The 25,218-nt window shown below is 45.1% G+C and overlaps 1 protein-coding gene across 2 annotated transcripts in view; it reads left to right on the forward strand.

The window, feature by feature from the left end:
- Positions 1–25,212, forward strand: part of FBXO21 (F-box protein 21) — a 39,350-nt gene extending 14,138 nt beyond the window's left edge. The window contains exons 7-12 of one of the 2 annotated variants that reach the window (XM_037511094.2): positions 361–497; positions 5,177–5,356; positions 6,362–6,494; positions 13,638–13,849; positions 15,373–15,530; positions 22,305–25,212. In XM_037511094.2, coding sequence (XP_037366991.1) covers positions 361–497; positions 5,177–5,356; positions 6,362–6,494; positions 13,638–13,849; positions 15,373–15,530; positions 22,305–22,492 — 1,008 coding nt within the window. In that variant the 3' untranslated portion in view covers positions 22,493–25,212. The remainder of the gene's footprint in view (positions 1–360; positions 498–5,176; positions 5,357–6,361; positions 6,495–13,637; positions 13,850–15,372; positions 15,531–22,304) is intronic. The other variant, XM_037511096.2, reaches the window with a different exon arrangement.
- The last annotated feature ends 6 nt before the right edge of the window (positions 25,213–25,218 follow it).

Here is a 25,218-nt window from a genome sequence, read left to right on the forward strand (position 1 = left end):
ATGAAAGGACACACAGACAATACAGAAAGAAATGATTGGCTGTATTTCAGTAAAGCTATGTATGTGAATATGGAAATACGAATTTCATGTCATTTCCGTGTGTCAAGAAATAGTACCCATTTAATTATTTTGAACATTAAAAAAACAAAACGTCTTATGCAGGCCATTCAGAAACAGGTGGCAGACTAGCTTTGGCCCGAGGATGGTAGTTTGCCAATATCTGATCTAAACAAAGTATTTATTTTTCCGCTATGTCTCAAAACCTAGCATCGAGCTATGCACAGTAGATGCATAATGAGTGTGAAAGGAATGAGAAGGTGTGGTTCATCTCTGTGAAACTAAAGGATTTTTCTTCTCTAGGTTTTGATCCGCAGAACAGGAATCCCAATCAGCATGTCTCTGCTCTACTTGACAATTGCCCGGCAGTTGGGGGTCCCATTGGAACCAGTCAACTTCCCAAGTCACTTCTTATTAAGGTGGTGCCAAGGCGCAGAAGGGTGAGCCATCTATTCCATGTGATTGTCCTGAGGTTCATTCAGAGGTTGACAAGAGAGTATGGGTGGTGGTGGAGCTGTCTTGTTTTTTTTTTTTCTTTATCAATGAGGATATTTCAGTTGTGATACCCCACCCTATATAAGACATTATCAGGGGAGACCAGGGAAAGGACACTGGGTCTTTATGTATTATTTCTTTTTTTTTTAAGATTTATTTATACAAGCACTGGGTACAGTCAGAAATGCGGGAGAGTGAGAGAATCCACCAGAGCCAGAGTAGGGAGCAGAGCAGGCAGACTGATGAAGTACACTGCTGAGGGGAGCAGCGGGCATGGCTGGAGAGGTCTGTGCACCATGTAGGATCCTCGCCCGGCAGCTGGGGATTGAACCGGTGCTGCAGAGACTGCGGGCAGCTTCGCAACCCAGCGGGGAGCAGAGCAGGCAGAAGGACCGAAGCACACTGCTGAGGGGAGCAGGAGGCGGCAGGAGAGGTCTGCGCGCCGTGCGGGACCCTCCTCCGGTGGCCAGGGAGCAGCTGGGGATTGAACCGGCACCGCAGAGGCTACAGGCAGCTTTGCAACCCAGCGCTCAACCACTGCGCCACCGGGGAGGCCCCTATGTATTATTTCTTAACAACTACGTGTGAATCTATAATTATCTCAAAGTAAGTTTAATTTATTAGGACTAGGACTTCAAGGTCTTATTTGGATCTTGAAGTCCCTTTGTTCCAAAGCATGTCAGATCAAAGAGTTTGTAAAGAAACTCTTAGGTTGCAGTCTTCCATAAAAATCTCCCCCTCATTCCCCACACAAGGGGTGGAGCAGGGAGGAGGAGAGAACAGGGCAGCCAAGTAGTTCGTGGGCAAAGTGAGTATTTGAGTTCTCATCATCGGTGGTGCTCCCGGTGACTGAAGTGTATTTTGTAGACAAGGTCATGAGTTCTGTTTTGTTCCTTTTAAACCAGGTGTTCTATTGAACATAACCCCGTTTCAGCTAACTGAGAGAAGTAGTTCATCAAATAGGTAGCAGTAGCATCTTGCCAAATAGGCCATTTAGGGGGCAAAAAACCAAGTTATTTTATTAAATTCTGTTCTTCTTTGAAACTGCTTCCTTGTGGCAGCTGTGGAAGTGAGCGTTTTAACAGAAATTACCTAAACTTTGAAGTCAAACCTTGTCTCCTCTGAGTCTCAGTTTCTTCCGCTGGCATGGGGCTAAAGGTTTTCATAAAGTGTTTTGGAGGATTATAGGAGATGATCCCGTTTTGCACACCTTGTAGAATTTCTGATGCATATATAGAAAAACATGTAACTTATCTCAATATTTCTATTTCCAAATTTAAGAAAGAAAACACACGTAGTTGGAGCTTACAGTCAGTATATTCTTCCTTAGCTCTTTCTCCTTTCCTCTCCAGACATGACTTCTGGTTAGTTTGAAAGTATTTGTTGTTTCCATGCAAATTTTTATAGTTCATAATAACAAATATTTTTTTCTTTAAATAATGTGATAGTCTTCTCTTGTTTTCCAAATATGACTGTTCCTAAATACATATTAGACAGTTTGTTTTTGGATAAGCAGGCATCCATTTTCCATTCAAATGGGAAGAGTTACTTTTTAGCTCTCACTAACCCAAGGTTAGCAGTATCATTTTTCCTTTTTAGGCTGCACTGAACATATACTACAATGCAAATGAACAATGAAGTAATTTGTTAGCTCCTTAGGTACCTGGCAAAAGCAAACATTTAGACCCAGTGAGGGCTCAGCCCACGGGGAGATCATGGGAAAGGGCTCAGCTCCTTAACCAGCAACCTCCATGTCTGACCTTAAGTCCTCGGTCTCTCTGTGCCTACACTGAGGCCATACGCTCTTCTTCATTGTAACTTTATAATTCGTCCTGATATTTGGTAGGGTGGGCTAGGGATGCCCCGGAGATCTTCAAAATTGCTTTGGCTGTTAGCCTTTTGTTCTCCTTAACTTTAGAATAAAAGTTCATCAGACTCCATCAAAACCCAGTATGGATATTGGCTGGAACCAGCTTGCTTTGGACTGGAATCATAGATTTAATGTGAGGAAAACTGCCAGTGTTTCACTACGAGTCGTCCTGTCTGTAAATATGATATCTTCCTACACATTTAGGTCTTCTCAACTGTCCTTAAAAAGACGTTCAGTTTTCTTCATTGAACTGTTTTAACATTTTGTTAGATTTATTACTAGGTACCTTAAAGTGTTGTTGCTGTTATAAATGGGGTTTTTTATTAAATTACATTTTCTATGTATTGATGATAAACAGGAATATGGTTGGTATTTATTAATTTATTTTTTAAGATTTATTTATTTTTTTATACAAGCACTGGGGTACAGGCCAGAGGCACGGGAGGGTGAGAGAATTCACCAGTGACAGAGCAGGGAGCAGAACAGGCAGAAGGACCGTAATACAGTGCTGAGGGGAGCAGCAGGCGCAACAGGAGAGGTCTGCCTCACCATGTGGGAACCTCCCTGGCCGACCGGGAATCGAACCCACGCTGCAGAGGCTGCAGACAGCTTCTCACAGCGCTGTGCTCAACCCGCTGTGCCACTGCGGAGACCCATGGTTGATATTTAAATATGGTTGTGATAACATCTTTGCGGAACAAGTTTTTAATACTGGTAATTTGTCAACTCTGGGCTTTTCTGTTAAAATAATCATATTGTCTATGAATTGTGACAATTTGATTCTTTTCTTAGTGGCTCTTACATGTTTTGTTTCTCTTACTCTATGCTAGGTCTTCATGTGCAAAGTTTAATAAAGACAGTGATAGCAAACACCCTTACCTTGACTTTATTTTTTTTTTTTTTATTTTAAGCTTTTTATCTTTTAGTCTTGACATGAAATTTTTTTTAGATTTATTTATTTATTTATACAAGTACTGGGTACAGTCAGAAGCGCGGGAGGGTGAGAGAATTCACCAGAGCCAGAGCGGGGAACAGAGCAGGCAGAAGGACCGAAGCACACTGCTGAGGGGAGCAGCGGGCGGCAGGAGAGGTCTGCGCGCCATGTAGGACCCTCCTCTGGTGGCCGGGGAGCAGCCGAGGATCGAACATGTGCTACAGAGGCTGCGCGCAGCTTCACAACCCAGCGCTCAACTGCTGCGCCACCAGGGAGGCCCCTTACCTTGACTTTAAATGAAATATTTCTAAAAGTTCACCATCAGACGTGTTTGGGAGCTGTACTTTTCATTGGGATTGTCAAAACTGCCTTTAAATTCCTAGTTCACTAAAAGATTTATTAATAGTTATTAGGCATTATGTTTTCTCCCCCCCAAATTTCTGTTCTTTATCTACTGATAAGATAATGTGTTTTTTCTCTTTTAGTCTATATTTGCTGAAAGAAGGCTTTTTAAAAAAAATTGCACTCCTTTCATTCTTAGGCTACTTCTAACTTAATCATATGGACCTTTTAAATACATTAATATATTTGAATTGCTCACATTTTATTTAAGATTTTTGCCTGTAAATTTGTGTGTGGTTCTCCTAGGCTTATAAAAGAAGTTGAAGAGTATTTCTTTTTTCTAAAACATTTTAAAGTCTTACATCCTTGCTAAAGATGGGCCACTATATGACTCAAGGAGGAAATCTGACTTCACTTTTTTAGCAATCACAGAGAAAATTCCTTACATAGTTTGCAGTGGTTTTAACATCAAAGCAGAATTACTCAAGAAAACCTTGTAACTCTCCCTGAAACCAGCCTAATCCCTCAGGAGTCCTCACAGAGTGTGCTTGGTAATGTGCTGAGAACTTGTTTCCCTTGATCACTCTGCTCCATTGTAGGCCACCACCATATGTGAGAACCTGGCTCACAGGAGCAGTTTACAGGCAGAGCTGTGTGGTCCCGGCCAGGGACACATCTCTCTCTGATCTGGAGGAATTTCCAGCCTGAGACTGTGGGTGCACTTAGCAGGTCTGTGACCATCTGAGTAGGTGCAGAACCAAGGGCTATGTTTTCATAGTAAGGGGTGTCCTTAATTTCACTGTAACTTCAAGGGGCCCAGGATCTTCAGACATTACCTACCGCTAATCTGTGGAATTCAGTCATACCATTCTTCTCTCCACTAAACTTCTGATAGAGATCCCTGGCAGTGAGTTTTAAGATTAATCTCCCTAAAAAGCAGTATCAAAGTGGCATTCTCTCAGTGCTGTTTCTTAAATATCAGTGTATTGCAGTTGGGTTTTTTTTTTTAATTTATTTATGCATCTAAGAGCTGGGGTGTAGGTCAGAAGTGGCAGGGGGTGGGGGTGGTGGTGAGAGGATTCACCAGAGGCAGAGTGGGGAGCAGAACAGGAGGATCTACTGAAATACACTGCTGAGGTGAGGCCAGAGAGGTCTGCTGTGCCATATGTAGGTCAGCTCCCTGGCCAGGGATTGAACTCTTGTGCTGCTGTGACTATGGATAGCTTTATAGTACTAAGACTTAACCCTTTGTACCACCAGGGATGCCCTGTATTGCACTTTTAAGACAGCAGGGCATGACCCTTTCAGGGTGAGGTTTTTAAACTTTGCCCAAGGCCTTGATATTTTAAGTGGAATGCTACTGTGCTAACATTGAGTCTCTGAGCTACTTTTCCAGAGAATTTTAAGTATCAGTATTATTCTTTGCCTTACTGGGCTCTCATCTGAGATTCACCTAATTCCCTGTGCTCTTTGGCTAGGGCGACCCTGGACATCTTTGACTACATCTACATAGATGCTTTTGGGAAAGGCAAGCAGCTGACGGTGAAAGAGTGTGAATACTTGATCGGCCAGCATGTGACCGCAGCATTGTACGGAGTGGTCAATGTAAAGAAGGTGTTACAACGAATGGTGGGAAACCTTTTAAGCCTGGGAAAGCGGTAAGGTTTTCTTTGTTGTCCATTGCTTCTGCCTTTGGAGGGTCGAATTCCCTTATGGAGATTATATTTGAGCTTTCCTATGATCCAGCGAAGCACTGACTGCTGTGTGGTGCAGTTGGGGTGTCTTCAGCTAACTCCCTATCTCATAAACTGTTTCCCATGACATAATGTAATCCAGATTTAAAATGCTAGTGACTTTTAGAGATCTTTGCATTGGATTTGGGCAAGTTCTCTTTGTAAAAACTGAAAGTATTCTTCAGTAAAAAGAGTGCTTCAGACTAGCAAAGATCTCTTGGAAGCAGGATGTTCTCATGTCCACATGATTTGTCACCTCTTAATTTACAGCTTTCCATCCCTTAAAGCAAACGAAAGTAAAACCATCTAGCTTCTGAGTTCAAGGAAATTTACAGAGAAAATAGAAGGTTCTACATTGTTGTAATAGTTTTCTGCATAATGGCAGGATTATTTCTTGAATAGACCTAATTATTTTTTAGGGCTGTTTTGGGTCCACCACAAAATTGAACAGAGAGTACAGAGAGTTCCCCTGTGTCCCCTGCTCCCCCACAACGCACAGCCGCCCCCACCGTCAGTGTCCTGCTCCAGAGGGAGGCATTTGTTACAGTCAAGTACACATGGACACATTGTCACCCAGAGCCCTTATTAACATTCAGGGTCCCTCTTACTGTTGTACATTCTGTGGGTTTGAACAAATATGTAAAGAGGTATCCACCATTACATCACATAGAATCGTTTTAATAATGTATGATGTTACTGATGTGACCTACGTAGTGACAGTGCTTATGATTTTAATTTAATGCTCACCACCAAAGTGGTGGCAACAAAGTTTAAATCTGTGTTTTTGTTTAATAAAAAGCATCATAACCATTTGCTGAATAGAAGAATAGCAGATTCAGAAAACACGTGCAATTTGTGTTGCTCATTTTTAAAACCTGGGGCTTGAAAAAGAAGCAACAGAGTAAGACTGAGATTTTGTTTTGCTGCTAGGGAAGGCATTGACCAGTCGTACCAGCTGCTGCGAGACTCCCTGGATCTGTATCTGGCCATGTACCCGGACCAGGTGCAGCTTCTCCTCCTCCAAGCCAGGCTTTACTTCCACCTGGGAATCTGGCCAGAGAAGGTAATTATTTTACTTTGATGCTTTTCACTTGCCTTAGAGAGGGAACTGCTAGCTTAAAAGGCGGCTCTTACAAGTTTATCCTGTATTAACACGAGGGATAAACACAAACTTATTCACATTCCCCCAGTCTTGGCTTATCAGTTATTTGGTCTCCTTTTATCCTCATAAAAATTGGTTATACTGCCAGGAGTTGCCTGTTCTCCTGTTGGTTAGTTTCTTAAGCACCCAGAATTACAGGCGTCTCCCCCATCACGCACCCACTGGTGCCCCAGAGATGTGTCTGGGCCACGTCACTGGGATGCAGCAAGGGGAAGCAGAACATGACCTTGTATAAACACCCATTTGACATAGGACAAGTAAATCTTCAGTGTGTTCAAGTCCAGCTGGACTAGTTATGGACTGGTTATGTCTTTGAAAACTGTTGCATTTTGATAATGTTTCTTTTGAATTTCTCAGTTTCATAATAGCCCCCTCTGGGCTGCAGCAGGCATTGGTAGAAGACCATAGTGTTTGCAGTCAGAACTGCTTTCAGCAAGCTGTGGGTATAACAGATGTGTGAGGCCACGGGTGTGAGACAGTGCAGCCACATCCGTCACACCCTTCTGTCCTGGGGAAATATGTTGATCATTCATTTTGTTTGTCTAGCACAGCCTGGTGAGAGAAGTTCATTCTGAGCTCTCACAGGGACATCACCATAAAATCATCTGCTTGTGTTGCTAGAGAAGTAAGAGAGTAAATTGTATAAGTGACTCCTCATTTCTTAGATTTAAATGGTCTCATTTATCCACAACTTCAGAATCTAAAATAATTCTAAGACAGGACCTATCAGTAGGAAAATCCCGGGATCCTGTCCAGGACGCCATCTTTAGCTCAGATAGCAAATCTGTGTGGTCTGGTAGAAGAGCTTTTGGAGAGCTACTGCCTGCTCTCCATGACCCATCATCCAGGACTTAGTAGCTTAATGTTTTTATTTTTGACACCAGGCGATACATTCCTGTCCCTTTCAATTTAAGATTATTTAAGGAATGTATGATAACTTGCAAAATATATAAAGATCCTTTCAAAACAAGGTTATGTATATGTAAATTCTGTACTTATATTGCTCATTAGCCTTAGAAAAGGCATAAACCGTGGAGGGAAGGTCTGAGAAGCTGTGGCCTCCTTTCCTTCCAAGACTGAGTTTAGTGTCATTTTAATGCTGCCAATTGGGAAACTACCCTGGTGTCCTCCTTAGAATGACCAGGATAGCCTTCCTGACTAGTGGTGTCGCTAAAAATCCTAGAATCGTTGCAGTGTTCTTCCCATCCCCCGCACTCATTTGCTGCTTGGTGAGCTGGGATTTAATACCCAGAGTCACATTTAGACATCTGGAGTGAAAAGTGGTTCACCCCCAGAGTGTCAGCCATTCCCTGCCCTCATAGTGTGCCCTCTAGCTGGGGAGACCACACCCAAGACAGTGAAGTAAATCTGGGAACACCAGTGAAGAGAGATCCAGGGACAGCTGTAGACAGTAGGGAAGTCCCAGAGGAGGGTTTGAGATGAAACTTAAAGAATGGGAAATAGTTTCAGAGGTTACTCCAGTGTGCATGGCACAAAAGTGGAGAGCTGCAGAGGTCCACCTATCATGTGTGTGTAAGTGTATGTGTGTATAAAATTTGGGGAGCATGATATTTGTTTGTGAAGGACCTGGAATCTGTTTGATCTTATTAGGTAACAGGGAAACTTTCCCAAACTGGAAAGACAAGAAGGTCCCCTTGTTCTCAAGTGAGTAAATCAGGAAGAGCTAAGAAATGTGAGTCTGTTGGTCACCGCCTCAGTAACCCAGGATCTTTGTGGTTGTGATGGAAACAGGGTAGGAAGGTCAAATTTTTACATCACTAACAAACACCTCCTTCCAGCCCTCTGGGGTGGATACAGGTGTTTGTGGGTTTGTTTGTTTGTTTGTTTGTTTTTGCAATTTTATGACCACACCAAGGCTACAAGAAGTTAAGTGACTAGCTGGGGTGTCCTATGCAGGGTGTCCTGCATTGATGCAGCAGGAGTTCAGCCCAGGTATGTGGCCCCCTTATCCTGGGACCTTAACTTGCCCTTATCCTGGGGCTTCAAGTAAGATTGTTCCAGAGAAACAGCAGACAGGCACTTTCTACTTCCTGCCAAACTGTAACCCTGTTTTGGTAGTTATCCCTTCCCACTTTCCCCTTTTTAGTGGGAAAGGTGTCCCTCCAGTTCTCCCACACACACACACTAGCTCTAGAGCTGACCTTCCTCCTTTTTGAGAGCCGCTTAATCATCCTTTGTTTCTACTGTCAGAATTAGACACGCTCAGGTTTCATTCTCATCTGTGGAAAAAACAAACAAGACAAGCACCCCAGAGACTGCCCTGCTGGCATTTGCCTTCTCTCTCCTCACCCACAGGACTGAAATCTTCATTCTTGCAGGGTGGCCTCACCTCCCATACCCTGCTTCCTCTACCCCCTTGGAACATGGGGATCTGTTCCCACCCTCCTCCACTGCTCTTGCCTAGGATGCCGGTGGCCCTCTTTTGCTAAACCATTCTCCTTGTTGCCAAACCCGGTAGATTTGGATTAGTCTTACCTTTCTTGATTCTGGGGGCCCCGTCATTCTGGCAGCCCCTCCCACTTCAAAACACTCTGTTCCTTTGACTCTGTGATCTCTGGTTCTCAGGCTCTTGCTCGTTCCTTATCCTCTCCCTTGAGGGCTCCATACTTTTGGGTAGGTTCTAAATTTCTGTACCCTTACCCCATTCCCCTGAGTGACTCATCTAATCTCTTTGCTTCAGTTTCCCTCTGTGGGCTAATGACTCTGGACCCAAGGCTCCAAACCAACTTGTCCAGCTGTCCATTACACATCTGTCCCTGGCTGTCTCCAGAGCTCCTAAACTCAGCAGAGTGAGAAGCACACTTCCCCACCCAGACCATCACATAGGCCTCTGCTTCATCTCCTCCCCTCTACTCGTAGAGCCTCCAGCCAGTTTCACATGCTAGACCTGAGTAATCTTAATAAAATGTCAATTACATCCCTTCCCTGCTCACAGCCCTTTGTGTGGTTTTCCCCCTATGCCCTGAAGGCCAGGCTCGTTCTCCAGAGGCCTCACTAGGCTCTGGGTGGTCTGGCCCTGCCTGCCAGTGCTTCGGGCCCTCCTGGTGGCCCCTTTTGTGCTCTGTGCTGCTACGACCATGGCCACTCACCCCTGCTCTTTAGCTTCATACTTCACATGTGCAGCATCGCACTCTTCCTTTACCTCCAGCTCCAGCTGCCTGCTACCCTCTACCTCGGAAACCTCTTCCCCTCTGTTAGGTCAGGTTCTTGTCTGCCAGCCCTGTTTGCCCTTTCACAGAACTTCCTAGCTTCCTTATAGCTACTTGTTTGATCATCCTTCTCTGCTTTAAAAACAGGGATGACCTACCTCAGTGCTGTTTCCTACTCAGCTGTTCCCCTTGTTCGTAATACAATTCCTGCCACGCAGAATGTGCTTTTCGAATGAGTGATTAAGAAATGACAATTTCATTTGATAGAAGTAAGGGCATATTCAAATTTCCCACCAAGGGAGGGAGACTGGCCACTTCAGAACAGGCATTTGGAGAACACATCTCTTTCCGGTGTCGCGAGGGTGTTGGTTGTGGAGTACATGGAATTTGATGTGCTCCGGAGCCACTGATGCACTAATGCTGCTCTCCCAGAACTCTTGGCATGCTTCTCAGCTCAGCATCAGTAAGGCTGATGCTCCAAAGCAGAAGAGCCCATAGACAGGTGGACACGCGGATGTCTAGATAATAGAGTCAGAGCTTCAGGAGAGCCTCAGGGCAACCTGTAGTGAAGTGGACACAGACCCCAGACAGCTATGGCAGGGGACAATGGCCTGGCTTTGCGAATGTTTTATTGGCGCACTGCTATGCCCCTTCTTCTTCTTGTCTGCTTATTGTCTGTCTGATTACTGTCCCCTTCTAGTGGCAAAAGTGAGTAGCTGAGTCAGAGACCAACAGTCTGCAAAGCCTAAAACATGCACTCTAGTCCTTAGCAGAAAAAGCTTGTCAGTCATGGATAATAGATACCCCTGTTTCAAGATCTCTTCCCCAAAAGTTGGGGACTCTTGGGATTCTAGCCTGGATATTGGCTGAAGACATCATATCTTCATGACATGTCAGCACTGTCCTTCCAGAACACACCAGATTCATATTGCCATTTCTCCTCCATTTTGACCCTCTCCCTGAACCTTTCAGAGTTTGAGACTTCTTTGTGCTTTGAAGAGTCTAGGTTACATCTTTCCACTTTTCTGGTGGGAAGGGGCCACAAGGAAAGGAGAAGCTGTGTTTGTAGAATGTAACAGAGAGGCCATCAGAGGTCACTGGTCGGAACTGCATAGGGGACCCGAGGACAGCCATCACACAGGCATAAGTGGAAGCTTACTGTGCAAACTCGGAGGCTTATAGCTATGAAAAATAAATGTTGTTAGTGTTCCCGAATTTAAAGCACACTAGGAGGGCCTCCCCTGGTGGCGTAGCGGTTGCAAGCTAGGCTGCGAACCTGCCCGCAACCTCTGCAGTGCCGGTTCCATCCCTGGCCACCGGCGAGGGGCCCACATGGCGTGCAGACCTCTCCTGCCGCCCGCTGCTCCCCTCAGCAGTGTACTTCAGTCCTTCTGCGTGTTCTGTTCCCTGCTCTGGCTCTGGTGAATTCTCTCACCCTCCTGCGCTTCTGACTGTACCCAGTACTTATATAAATAAATCTTTAAAATAATAATAATAATAATAATAATAATAATAATAATAATAAAAGACACTACTAGGCGGTGGGAAGCAGGTGGGGATCCACTCAGGTAATACTGGTTGAAACTGAGTTTAGGGTACTTGGGGTTATAACATTCTGTCCAATTTCTGTGTGTTTAGAATTTTCATAATAAAGAGTTCTTCTCTTGCTTTGAATATGTCAACGATTGAGAACTACACAATAGAGTAAGCCTGAGTTCCAGCCTTCTCTCCAAATCTTCTTAACTCCCACCGCAGGCAAGTTACTTGGCTTTACTAAGCGTGGTTCCTCTTCTGGAAATTGGCAGTTTCTATATGAGAAACCTTCATGCTGGGTGGATTAATTGAAGTAATAAAAAATGTGGCAAGCTTGGCACAAAGACCAGCAGAGAAATTATTGTTCAATAGTTAGTGAGATCCTGCAAATCTCAATCTCAAAGACAAGATTGGGTTTTAGAATGTCTTATATTACGTAAAACTGTAGTTTTCACAACAGACTCAGAGGCTCAAAATCTATCAGGAAGTAGGGCAGTCACTAATTGTCATTTGATAAGTGAAGAAACAAATTGAAAGATAAAAACTGAGTTTATATTGCTGAACTCAAGCCCAGGTCGCTCCATGTACTAAGCTGCTGTGGTTTGGGTGTCAGTAGGTGTCCTATTTCCAAAGGAGAACCATGTCAAGACACCCTCTGCTACGTTCTGTGATATATGGATGTTAAATAAGAGCGGGGAGGAGAGAGAGTGCGTGCATGTGTATACTGCATTTGGATTTTTGTTTATCTGTAGAGGCACCGTGTACAGTGGAATGTAAATTTGAAGTTACACAGTTCTGCTTCTGTCAGCTAGTCATTTAAATTCCAAATCAATTCCTGCTCACTTGAATACTGAATTCCATTCTGGGCTAAAATAATTGAAATGACTGGTAGGATTTCAGAATCCTGACACACATGTCTTCCTCCCTCAAGTATAAGGTCATAAAGTAAAGTGATTTACATTGCTTTGGAGGCTTCTCTGTGACCCTTTCCATCTTACACAACACCAGGCAGCTCTAGCAAACATCCTGTTGATCTCGATTGAAGCAGCTTTTAGCATTTATTTTTCCTGCAATTCATGGTTAAAATCATTTCCTCTCTGTTTATTAAAAAAATAGTGATCAAAGGACACAAAAACATTAATTTAAAAGGGCACCTGCACCCCTATGTTTATGGCAGCGCTAGTTCCAATAAGTAAGCTCTGGAAACAACCCAAATGCCCAAAAATAGATGACTGGATCAAGAAGATGTGGTACATATACACCATGGAATATTACTCAGCAATCAAAAAAGATAAACACATGCAATTTGCAACATGGATGGAGCTGGAAGGGATCATGCTCAGTGAAATAAGCCAGAAAGAAAAAGAAAAATACCGAATGGTTTCACTTATAGGAGGAATGTAGAGGATCCAAATAAGGGATCAAGGAGGGAGGAATTATAATGAAGTGAAAATCAAAATCAACAAGCAACTATAAACCAGAGACATTCTTCAGGGGGCGGAGAAAGGGAGTAGGATCAAAACAGGTGGGAATTTCTTTTTTTCTTTTTAGATTATTTATACAAGCACTGGGTACAGTCAGAAGCGAGGGGGGGTGAGAGAATTCACCAGAGCCAGAGCAGGGAGCAGAACAGGAGATTGACGAAATCCACTGCTGAGGGGAGCAGTGGGCAACAGGAGAGGTCTGCTGTGCCATGTGTGACCCTCGCCGGCGGCCGGGGATCGAACTGGTGCTGCAGAGGCTGCGGGCAGCTTCGCAGCCCAGCGCTCAACCGCTGCGCCACCAGGGGAGGCCCATTTTCATGGGGACTATAACTGAGATGAGAAAGCATACATTGTACAAAAATGAGGAATGATGTAAAACATATGTATAATTTAAAAAATAATTAAAAAAATGGAGTGACCACATTGACCAACACTATTGGAACCTTTTTGAACTCACTAATCCAGACGTGCCTATCAACGGGAGGCTCTTGTTTCCTCACCCCATGCTTACTCCAGTCCATTGTGTTTCTAAATAATTCCTTCCTGTTCTGTTCCCTGCTCTGTCTCTGGTGAACCCTCTCACCCTCCTGCACATCTGCCTGTATCCCGGTTCTTATATACATGAATTAAAAAAAAAAAAATCTTAAAAAAGAAAAATTTCTTGTACTCACACTGTGCAAAAAAGATGCTTTCCCAGCATTAGGAGTGAGTTCCCCAACTCTGGGCACCTGTATGAAGCTGTCGCGGAGACTGGGGCCCTCAGCTCGGTGCCGCCTCGCCGTCCTTTATCAGCTTAGGTAGGCCTATATCCCGTGCCGCGAAAAAGAAAAGGCCTAAATGAAAATATTATCTCCTAGTCTTTCTGTCTTGTCTTGAAGGTGCTTGACATCCTCCAGCACATCCAAACCCTCGACCCCGGGCAGCACGGGGCGGTGGGCTATCTGGTGCAGCACACCTTAGAGCACATAGAGCGCAAAAAAGAGGAGGTGGGCGTGGAGGTGAAGCTCCGCTCTCACGAGAAGCACAGAGATGTCTGCTACTCCATTGGGCTTATTATGAAGCATAAGAGGTGAGTGCCTGGCACATTCACAGAGGTGGCTGCAGAGGACGCACGGGGCCCAGGAGCGCCATCTCTCGGGAGCAGTAGGACTCGCTGGAAGGGGACCTGACCAGGAGCAGCAACTCTGTACCCGCCACAGGATGGACCGGAAGCCAGAAGGAACCATACCTAGATTTTCCTTTCCCTAAGAAGGGACTCGCTTTCCTAACTGGGAGATTTTAGTGACCTTTTAATGTGTGACCCTTCTCTGTGGGAAGGTGGAAGCAACCGTAAGCATTTTCCCGGTCATTTCTGTATTCTCGCTCTTTAACTCTGTCTCCTTGACTCAGAGTTGTGAGTAGGGGTTGGCTGGACCACAGGGCTGGATACTAGGGTGCTGTACACATGATTTAGTAGGCAGAAATGTAGCTGTTGCCAAAGTGGTTGTGCTAGTTTATATCTGACCATAAGCCTAGGAGCTGAGAATGCCTCTGCCCACCAACATGGGGTGTTGCCAAACCTTTAAAAATGTACCTGAGTATAAATTGCAAGTCATATTTCATTGTGGTTTGAATTGGCTTTTCCCTGATTACCACACGGATTAAGGTTCTTAAGTATCTAACAGCCATTTCAGTTTCCTTTTACTTAGTACTTCAAGTACTTTGCTTAGTATTCAATTGAGTTAATAGTCTTCCCTTGTTGATTTTGTGGTCATTCTTTATCCAGTGTACTGTTCTCTGTCAGCAGGTAAGTTGCAAATATCTTTTCGTAGTTCTGCATAGTGTTTTTCTTTTTTAAAATTTATTAGGGGATTTTCAAACATGTACAGAAGTAGAAAGACAAGTATAACAAAACAGATCATATTCCCATATTCAGCTTCAACAGCTTCCATATAGGGTCAGCCTTCATTGTCTCACTACACTTCCAGATCTTCCCCCACCCCAGAAACAAATACCAGATATCATTTCATTTGTATCTATTTAATATCTCTCAAAGGTAAGGGCTCTTTCTTTTTTAAAAAATTTGTTTACCCTCCAATTGTCACAACTAAGGAAAAATAATTCTTTAGCCTCCTCAAATACCTAGTCAGAGGTCCTTTTTTCCCAGTTGTCCTTGGTATTTTTTATAGTCTGAATTTGAATCCATTAATACTGTCACATTGATCAATCTTTTCCTTTATGGATTATATTTCTAGTACCTTGTTTATAGGAGCCTTTATTCTGGGTCAAAAAGGTATTTGAAGTTTTGTATTTTACATCTAGGTCTTTATTCTATTGAGAACTGATATGCTGTGTTTAGTTATCCGGCCTGGGTCCTGATACTGTTTCCATTTATCCTGTTATTCTTTGTTGAAAAGTGCCCTTTTCCAAATAAAGTGCTATAATGATAATGGAAGGTGTATATAAAGAGGTTCAGGGGTGTCCTGAAAAATGATTTAACATGGAATAAAAGCAGGTAAATTTATCAGCGCCCGAACTTAAGAACATGTACATGTTGTGGTTGCTGTGACAAGTTCCAGGGAGTTGATTCGCCCTTGCTCTTGTGTTCACCAGGTATGGCTATAACTGCGTGATCTATGGCTGGGACCCCACCTGCATGATGGGACACGAATGGATTCGAAACATGAATGTCCACAGCCTGCCTCATGGCCATCACCAGCCTTTCTACAATGTTCTGGTGGAGGATGGTTCCTGTAGATATGCAGCCCAAGGTAAGTAGCTGGCTCTATTTCCTTGAATGGCACCAGGCAATTTGTAAGCACACATGTGAGCATGTGGGCGCTGTGGGCACTGGTCAGCAATGTCTTCAGAGATGGCAGCTGTCCCATGACTAACTCATCAGGACCAGTGTTTAAATATGGACTGGTATGCACTGCTGTGGCCATACTAAGGGTTAAATAGTCACTGCCCCTGGGGTCTCCCCCTACATCATCACCAGAAATGTATTCCAGTGCTTCCCCCAGAGACACCCTCAAGTAGCCATGGTGAAACTGCAGTCCTCAGCACTTGCTCTCAGAACACCAGGGAGAGCCAGCAGGTGCGTCCTAGGTATCTGGGGCTGCCGCCAACCCCTGACATGTACTAGCACAGGGCACCCTTGCGATGGGACACATGGAGCCTGTGGAGGTAGGTTAGAGAACATGCCTACAGGATCAATTTCCCTTTGTCCCTGTATTAATGACATGAACTTTACACATGCCTGCCTGTGAAGGCTTCACAACATAGTGCTGCTGTGTGACTAGTCCTAATGTATATCAGTTATTTGAGAACTGTAATGACCATCATCATACTCATTTCATACCTGAAGAAACTGTACAGTTACTTAAATTTTAACTTAAGAGTATAGGTTTGAACCCAGAGAACTTGGCAAATAGCCTTCTCCTTAAAAGCCATCATGCTGCATGTATCTTTTTGTGTCTGACTTAGACATCAAGTTTGATCTAAGTGAATATTACATTCTGATAAATTCAGTAATAGAAATATTAGATGTATAAAAATACCATGAGTATCAAAAAGGCTTGCTCTTAATTATTATAATTCATCAGAAACTAACAAAGGATCTGACAAAGGATCGGGCACAATAGTAACATCAAGAGAATTTGTTCATTGAGGCTGCAAGTCATTTAACCTCTATCAACATTAATGTGGAAGTTTTAAAAGTAGGTGGGTATTGATTCTGTCAGAAACACTGACAGTGATGCAGACTTGAATAGGGCTGGGTCAAGTTAAAAAAATAAAACCATACTAACCATTTCTAAAAGTGTGCAGCTGATTTGGAAATTATTGAATGATTTGGTAAACTGCTTGCGCCCCCACCGCTCATGGCACACTCTGCATCACAAGAGTAGGGGCGCACCACCCCTCTGCTCTGGGGCCTGTGATCACCTGCACCTCCACTGCCATCCTGCAGGGTTGATACTGGGACTGTCAGGATCTTGAGTTTTTAGAAACATCTTAATTTTAAAATGGGTTTTCTAGAGTAGGTGACACTGGGTATTGTGTTCTTAGAGTTCTGAATTTGTCCGGTGTCTGTGTTGAAGGTTCAGGAATTCATCTCTAATGGTATCTTAAGTAAACCTGCTGCATAAGGATTAGAATCCTAATAGTGTAATGATTTCGTGAAAACAAAATTTAATATCTGGGTGTCAGTTTTACAGTCTCTAAAACTTGAGATTGAGCTAAGTGTGAGTAACATTAGCAAAATTGCCTTTAGTAATTTTAAGTTCTGAGACTTTTTGAACATTCTTAGAACTGAACATCCGGTATTGTTACCCTGCAATAGCTGTCCATCTCCTTCTGTGAGCCTTTCTGTCAATCCTTCATCAGTGTTTCCTAAGTATCTGCTGTATTCCAGCCTGTGCTAAGTGGCGGTGGGTACAGACGGAGAGGAACTCCATGGGGAGCTCCCCAGAAAGGCCTGACATGACATGAGGTGCTCCTTTTCCAGGCGCTTCTCACCCCAAAAGGCTCTCCTGGACCATTTTTTCCTCTCTCTGGCCTTGTTAACTGGTTGTGTGCCTGCCTTTCCCAAAGACTCATTGCCGTCCGTGCTCTTGTTTGAGCTCCATGCCTGCCTCGGAGGCAGCCCCCTGCGCCTCTGCACGTGGAGGCGCTCAGAAGTTGCTCTGGTGTCTCAGTGTTCTGAAGGAACTCATTGTGCCAGTCTCTGGTCTCCACCCCAACCTGCTCATGCTCTTCTCCTCTCCTTGAGGAGCGCCACCTGGCACCATCTCTTCTCTGTTGTTCTCCACACCCCATCATCCATTCAGTTAATCAACAGAGCACATGGATTCTCTATCTGAATGTGGCTCTCTCATTTCACTCCACGCCACAGATATTTCTTGCTTTCGTACCTGGCATCTGCCACCAAGCTTGTCCCCCCACAGGCCATCTTCCTTAGCAACAGCTAGAGGATCTTCCCAACATGCCACTCAGACCAGGTTCCTTCCGCTTAAACTACCCATCAGGAGTGTTGCATTGGCAGTCCCGCCTCCTTGCCTGACCCGGAGGTAATTGAGACCCTCTGTCATCGGATCATGTCAGTTCCCACCCATCATCTCTGTCTGAATCAAGCTGTTTTGTTCCTGGAGGTGACCATTCTGGCAGGTCTTCACACAGCATTGACAGACTATTGCACACACTGTGACCCAGTTACTTAATCCCGCATCACGTAAGAATAAGGATATTTCTCTGCATTTCCACAATTACATCATTGCACCTAATAAAAATTTTCATTCTACTGTCACATTCAGTCAGTTTTCAAATTTCCCAGTTGTCACCAAATAGCTTTTATGGCTATTTGTGTCTAACTCATGATCCAGCCGGCACCCGCGCGTCTCATTCAGTCATGCCTCTTTAGTCTCTTATTAAAAACCACTTCCGGGCCTCCCCGGTGGCGCAGCGGTTGAGCGCTGGGTTGCGAAGCTGCCTGTAGCCTCTGCAGTGCCGGTTCAATCCCTAGCTACCCCCCAGCCACCGGAGGAGGGTCCCACATGGCGCGCAGACCTCTCCTGCCGCCCGCTGCTCCCCTCAGCAGTGTACTTCGTCAGTCTGCCTGCTCTGCTCCCCGCTCTGGCTCTGGTGAATTCTCTCACCCTCCCGCGCTTCTGACTGTACCCAGTGCTTGTGCAAATAAATAAATAATTAATCTTTTAAAAAAAAAAAAAAACCACTTCCTCATTCCTCCTTGTCTTTGTTTTCTTTTTCATGTGGCTTTTTTGGGGCACGATCAGGCCGATTGTCTTGTAAATAGTCTAATATTGTGGAATTGTCTTACTGCTTTTTTAATCTGTATTTTCTGTGAGTTGGAAATTAAATTGGAGGCTTGATTAGACCCAGTTAACATCACTGGCAAGAACCCTTCCCACCCAGTGCTGTGTGCATCAGCCCCGTGTCTTCCGGAAGCCCTCGGTGTTCCGCATCCCACTAGCGGTAGGACCCAGTTTGGTCGCCTGCTGAGATCGTGACTCACCATAAGGGACAATTTTCCTTTTCTAATTAACAAGTTCATGGAGTTTTACTGTGGCGTCCTGTGAATATCCTATTCCCCAATAATCTTATTTTAGAACCTGTTGAATCTCCTTGCCTAAATTATTATGAGAATTGTAGGATGGTGGTTTTCTACTGCTGTTATTCCCCCGACTACTATAAATAAGAAGGTTCCTCCCCTTCGCTCTTCCAGACCCTCCTCCCCACTCTTCTGTCTCTCTCTTTCCCATTCCCCCTCTTCTCCCATAGTCAGTGGGCTAAAATCATGTGGAAAAAATTAGCATGTATTTAGCCTGTCGGAAGCCTAAAGGGTACTACGTTTTTTTAAAATACTTATTTAAATATATTTTTGAACAGTTCTGGGTTTTTAGACTTTTTCTTTCTTTCTTTTTTAAATATTTTTCTATGCATTCAAGAGCTGGGGTACAGGCCAGAGGTGCAGGGGTGAGAGGATTCACCAGAGTCAAGAGTGGGGAGCAGAACAGGCAGATCCACTGAAATACACTGCTGAGGGGAGCAGCGGGTGAGACAGGAGAGGTCTGCTGCACCAGGTGGGTAGCTCCCTGGTTGGGGATCCAACTCGTGCTGCACAGGCTGCGGATTGGTTCATAGTGTGAGATTTAACCCCTTGCGCCACAAGGGAGACCCTAGACATTTCTTGATTTAAGTTTTCACCCATTAGTGGGTAGAGCCCACTGATGAGCACTTTTATCATTATTAAATTTCCACAGTTGAAGAGTTGTGAACCACTCGCATACGTGACATCTTCGGATGGTTTGTGTGCACAGTTAAAGGAATATCTCCCTCCGCGTGTTAGATTTCCCCTACGTCCTACTGAGGGAAATACACAGCATCTTGGGCGTTCATAATTTTCTGTTTCCACTAGGGGGCAACTTTAATACTTTGTAGGTCCAGTAAGGAAGCGGCAACTCCCGGCCCAACTTCCATGCATACTTCTGAGGTACGGAAAAATGAGTTTCATGGATGCTCTGACTCTAAGTCAGCTGCCCCTATTGAAAGGTTGGGAGTTCAGCTGTGATGTGAAAGTCCAGTTCTCAAATGTGTTTGGTTTTTAATGATACAGCACTTTGTAGCATGCTTGCTATGTGGTGTGCCTCACCAAGTGTAACTTTCCTTTTTGCATAAATTCTTACGCTTCCAATGTGAAGTTTCCATCCCCACACCCCGCACCCAGACAGTCCAGGGCAGTCTGCAAGTGCTGGCAAGTGAGTAAGGAATCGCCCCCGGAGCTGGGGTGTACATCTCAGCCACTTCAGGGCTGAGGGTGGCTTGGCACACCCTTTCTTAAATTGTTAAAGTCAAATGTGCTCATTCTCCCTTGACTTAGCAGTTCCTCCCCTTGGTCTGTTCACTAGAAACACACATATGCGCACACGTGCACACAGGGGGTCTGTGTTCCCCTCCTCGTAATGGCAAAGGAGTGTCATTCATAAGGACTTGCCTAGTAAACTGGGGTATGTCCAGACCATGGAATACTAGCTGCAGTTACACAAACCAGTTGCAGGTAAACTTTCGTATGAAGAAACACATAAAGCAACACTGAATTTTAAGTATATATGGTTATGTTTAGATCCGTATGTGTACGTTCCAAGACTAAGGACCAGGGAGACATGCGCACACTGATGTGGTTTCCTCTCAGGGATCCTTGAGTGGGGAGAGCACCGCATGGCTGCGCCTGTGCAGACACTGCTCTAAGCGCCCAGTTTAAAAGAACCCTCTTAACTGTCACTGTGCCCTGTGTAATGTGGCAGCCCCAATAGGTGGCCTTCTTGGCCCTTTTTAAGTCGTGGGTAGTTTGTGCCCCCGTAACCCACACAGGAGCCTGGAAACGGCTTGCTCGTTTTCCTGGCTGTAGCGAGCTGAATAATGTTCCCCGTTTACTTACTACTGACCCACAGCTGAACGTGTGTTTCCACATTTTTGTTCTAAGTCATGCTGAGATGAGATAATCTCGTCCTTGCACATGATTTGTGTGTGATTTCCTCAGCACACTGATCTATCTCTGTCCATAGTCTGAATTAACAGCCTAGAACTACTGTGGCATAATATTTCTTTAAGTGCTCCCATCTGTGGTTAAGAAAAAAGTAACAGGGCCTCCCCGGTGGCGCAGCGGTTGAGCGCTGGGTTGCGAAGCTGCCCGCGGCCTCTGCGGCGCCGTTCGATCCCCAGCTGCTCCGGCCACCGAGGAGAGGTCCCACATGCGCGCAGACCTCTCCTGCCGCCCGCTGCTCCCCTCAGCAGTGTACTTCGGTCCTTCTGCCTGCTCTGCTCCCCGCTCTGGCTCTGGTGAATTCTCTCACCCTCCCGCGCTTCTGACTGTACCCAGTGCATGTATAAACAAAACAAACAAACAAACAAATAAATAAATAAAACATGCCTCTTAAAAAAAAAAAAAAAAGAAAAGAAAAAAGTAACAGGTTGAAGTCTACAAACTGCCCTCTCCCAAAGAGAGTCTTCTTGAGGACCCCATGTGCATCTGTGTGCCGGGCATGCAGCTACATTTCAGGGTGTTTAACGGAGCTACTAGGAATAATCTACACAGGTGGGGCTAGCCTGTCAGCAAGGCTCACGCGCTTGCTGGACAAGTGAGGCTTTGTATCCATGGGAACCAGTCTGCTTGGGACATGGTCAGCTGCTGATGGGGAGGACAAGGCTGGACTTCTGGGTGGGGCCCACGCCCAGTCTTGGCTGGCTTCTGACGCTGAGAGGGCACACACCCCGTCCTTCCGTTGGGCCCCTAGAGGAGCTGTTTTTCAAGTCATGCTTTATTGGAGATACCATCTGGAAAGATTTCAGCCTCGAAAATACATGTGTTGTGATCGTGGTTTGCTTGTTTGTTTTTAATTATTCTATTTTAAAGGCATCTTATCTCTGTTCTCTCTTCAGAGAGCAGGGGAAAGAGCTAGCAAGGCTCTCTTAGCAGCTGTCAGAGCCCACATCCGAGAGGGTCTGGAGTGCGCACTCTTTCCTGATCCTCCCGCCGGCTCTCCCAGCAGCCTGTGACATGCTCGCCTTAGCAAGCGTGCAGCCATATTTAAGAAATCCGGGCAGTGAGGGGGTTGGCTCGTGCAGGTTTGAGGCTTGTAGCCAGAGGATATGGAGACCTCAGAGCTTAACTACTGGCAAAAAGCGAGGTTGCTGAGGTTCCTTTGTCCCATGCGTTTGACTGTTTGATGTAGTCAAAGGAAGTGGGGAGTCTCTAGTTTGCCAGTCCCCAAGAGACTGCTGCGTTTTGCTGGAGCCAGATATCTTGTTCAGAGAAAAAGAAAATGCTTTTGTTTGGTGTGGCGCCGTGCCAGCTTCCCTCCGTCCCCTCATCGCCGCTTGCTGCCTTTTTCTAAGTTCCATTACCATCTGTCTCCCCCGACACGCACCTGGAAGAGGCCATTTGAAGGAGTAATAGGAAGTTCTCTGCATAAAAGGTGCCACAGAAATTCATTCTTAACAAGAATATCCATGTGCCTCTTTACCAACAGAAAACTTGGAATATAATGTGGAGCCTCAAGAGATCTCGCACCCTGATGTCGGACGCTATTTCTCAGAGTTTACTGGCACTCACTACATCCCCAACGCAGAGCTAGAGATTCGATATCCAGAGGATCTGGAGTCTGTCTATGAAACGGTGCAGAATATTTACAGCGCAAAGAAAGAGAATGTAGAGTAAAGTCTCGTAGAGGACATTGCACCTTTGCTGCTGCTGCTGCTATCTCCCAAGAGAACAGGATTTCAGAGGCGGCTCCGCTCCTGGCTTCTCCACCGGGAAGGCCGCCTCGCCGGTAGTGCTGGTTGCCGCCTCCTAAGGTGAAATAACGTGTGCTCTCCTCCAGCTGCAAAGACAATGTTGCTCTCCGCCTACACTAGTGAATTCGTTTGAAAGGCACTGTGTCCAGTGGCATGGCTTGTATGCTTGTCCTGTGGTGACAGTTCGTGACATTCTGTCTTCATGACGTCTCACGTCGACACTCCTCTCTCAACATTCTCTCCTTCACTTGCCATGATGTCTGCGGCGTTTCGTGTGCTGGCAGACGGGTCACGCATTCGCAGTCATTTCTTTCTGATTTCTGGATGGAACGCGTGCAGTCCGAGGTTGGGTTGTCTTATCTTTCTGCCCTGAAGTTAGTTGCTTATTCAGAGGTGAAGCCGTATGCGACCTTGGCAGCATCTTGGAGATGGGGACAATAACAAGCTCATGTAATCAGATCATTTGAATTTATTTTTTTCTAACAGTTGAAACAGATTTCAGACATTTGTCTTTTTCTTCTTTGTATTGGGAGAATAACCGTTTCCTGCCATATTCCTCTCAGAATAGCTCTACAAATTATTACTTTTCTATTTTATTACACATTTTTTGAGAAAAGGCCTAATAATGGCCTTTGTGAATAAACCTTTCCACATTCATCTATTATTCTTCCCTCTAAAATAATTACTTTTTAAACAAAATTCTAACAGTCCAATATCATGAGTAGCTCTTCAGTCAATCTTGATTTGTCTTTATAATGAGAAGTACAATCTGATGTTAAAATGTTTGTGCTCAGAAACCATACACCATGGTCCCCCGAGACCCAAAAATGAGGTTTCTCTGTGGTACCAGAAAAAAGAAATAATGAACCTTAAAAATTTTTTTAAAGGAGGTCTCAGATGCCCCATCATTCCTTAGAGTCATTTTAAACCCTTTTTGAATGTGGCAAGGCAGAAATAAAGCGTCTCTAGGTGGAAGAGTGTTGGATCAGTGGGAAGGAGGGTGGGGTGTGACGCGCCTCCTCAGTCGCCACTGCCAGGAAAGCTCCAGAGGAGGCCCGGCCTCCCGCCCGCTCCCGGGGTCCGCCTCTGCCTTCAAGGACAGGCTTCTTTCCTGTCCTTCTGGGTGAGTGAAGGCACGGGGTCCTTCTGCAGCTCTGGGACTCCCCCCGTACTCGACCCGCCAGTCTCAAGCCAGCTGATCATGTAGTTAGCAGTAGAAGCTAACTTGGAGTTAGTTACTTTAAGCTTAAGCAAATCAATTGCTCTAGTGATTGAGACTTTGGGGGGCTGTGATCCGGCCCCCTCTCGCCACCCGTTCATTTGCATGCAGTATTTTCACACCACCTTTGATGACCGCCTCTTGTTTATGCTCTGGAAACCCTGGGATGCCCACAGTTGGGGGACCGACTGAGGCCACTTACTTGCGAAAGCAGCTGATCAGCCGTTCCTAGAACGAGATGGGGACCTCTTCCAGCCTGAGTCAGCTGTCGTCCGGCGTCCACCTTCCTCTGCAGTCAAATCCAAAGTCCTGTGATTTGGACTCGATCTGAAATGGTGACGACTCACAATGCCCAGCCTTCCCGAGGTTGAGGGGTTTACACTACTCTCATTTAAAGGTGAAAACTAGGTAATATGGAGTTAATGAGATGCATTACTAAGAACCTGGAGCATGCCGAGAGTTTTAACTGTTGGTTTTTTGGTTTGGTTTCCTTTTTTCTTAGAGTAACATCAAAGCCAAGAAAGATGGTTTTACCTTTACTGACCCAGTGTAAATATGTATCTAGACAGTTTTTAAATGTGTTCTTCATGAATGCTTCATTTGGCTCCAGAAAGCCTGTGTCACCTGTGTAAGTTGGTATTTGGGCACTTTATATTTTTCTAAAAATGTGTTTTGGATCCTGTACTCTAATAAATCATAAGTTTCTTTTTAAAATTTTTCCAAAAGTTTTCTCCATTTTAAAAAGCCCTGTTATAAAAGTAGAACTTTCACAATGTTAAAATACTAAATATTTGGATATAGTAACTTCTTTTCTCTTCAAATGAATGCCAAGATTTTTTTTGTACAATGATTAATAAATGGAACTTACCCAGAGAAACCCACCGCTCGCCTGCCCAATTTCCTTCTGGTGCAGAAAGCGCATCGTGACCACAGCAGAGCGTCTCCCACTTCTGATCCAAATATGCAACCATTTCCGCTCCTCCATTTTTCTTAGCATCGGTGAGCAAACAGGGTACCTTTACTGTGATTTCCCTGCCAAACATTTGTTTTATAAACTGGCTAGTCATCTTTTATGTGGTGATGCTGCAAAGGTTGCGGCGTTTTACTTGTGTGAAGGTGCGTGTTGTGAGATGTGTTGCAGATGCGCTGCGGGAAACCCAGGCTCCGGGCTGGCGCCGATGCCCACTCGACAGCCGCGCGAGACGCGTCCGTCCGACTTCCTGCGGCGCCGCTCCCTGGATGGCCCCGGACGGAAGCACAGCCAGGCTCCAGCCCCGGCCTCCCGCGCGGCCGTGTTTCTCAGACCCTGCACTACACGTTGGTCGTTGCCTTTCCAAGAGGAGGGTAGTGTGCTCTGTCTTCCTAACTCCTGAGACCCCAGCACGCCCCCGCCCCTCCGCGCCGCGGCCCGTGCTCGCAGATGTACTTTC

Source organism: Talpa occidentalis, unplaced genomic scaffold (genome assembly GCF_014898055.3).
Source record: "Talpa occidentalis isolate TD23 unplaced genomic scaffold, MPIMG_talOcc4v2.1 talOcc4.14, whole genome shotgun sequence".
Taxonomy (NCBI): domain Eukaryota; kingdom Metazoa; phylum Chordata; class Mammalia; order Eulipotyphla; family Talpidae; genus Talpa; species Talpa occidentalis.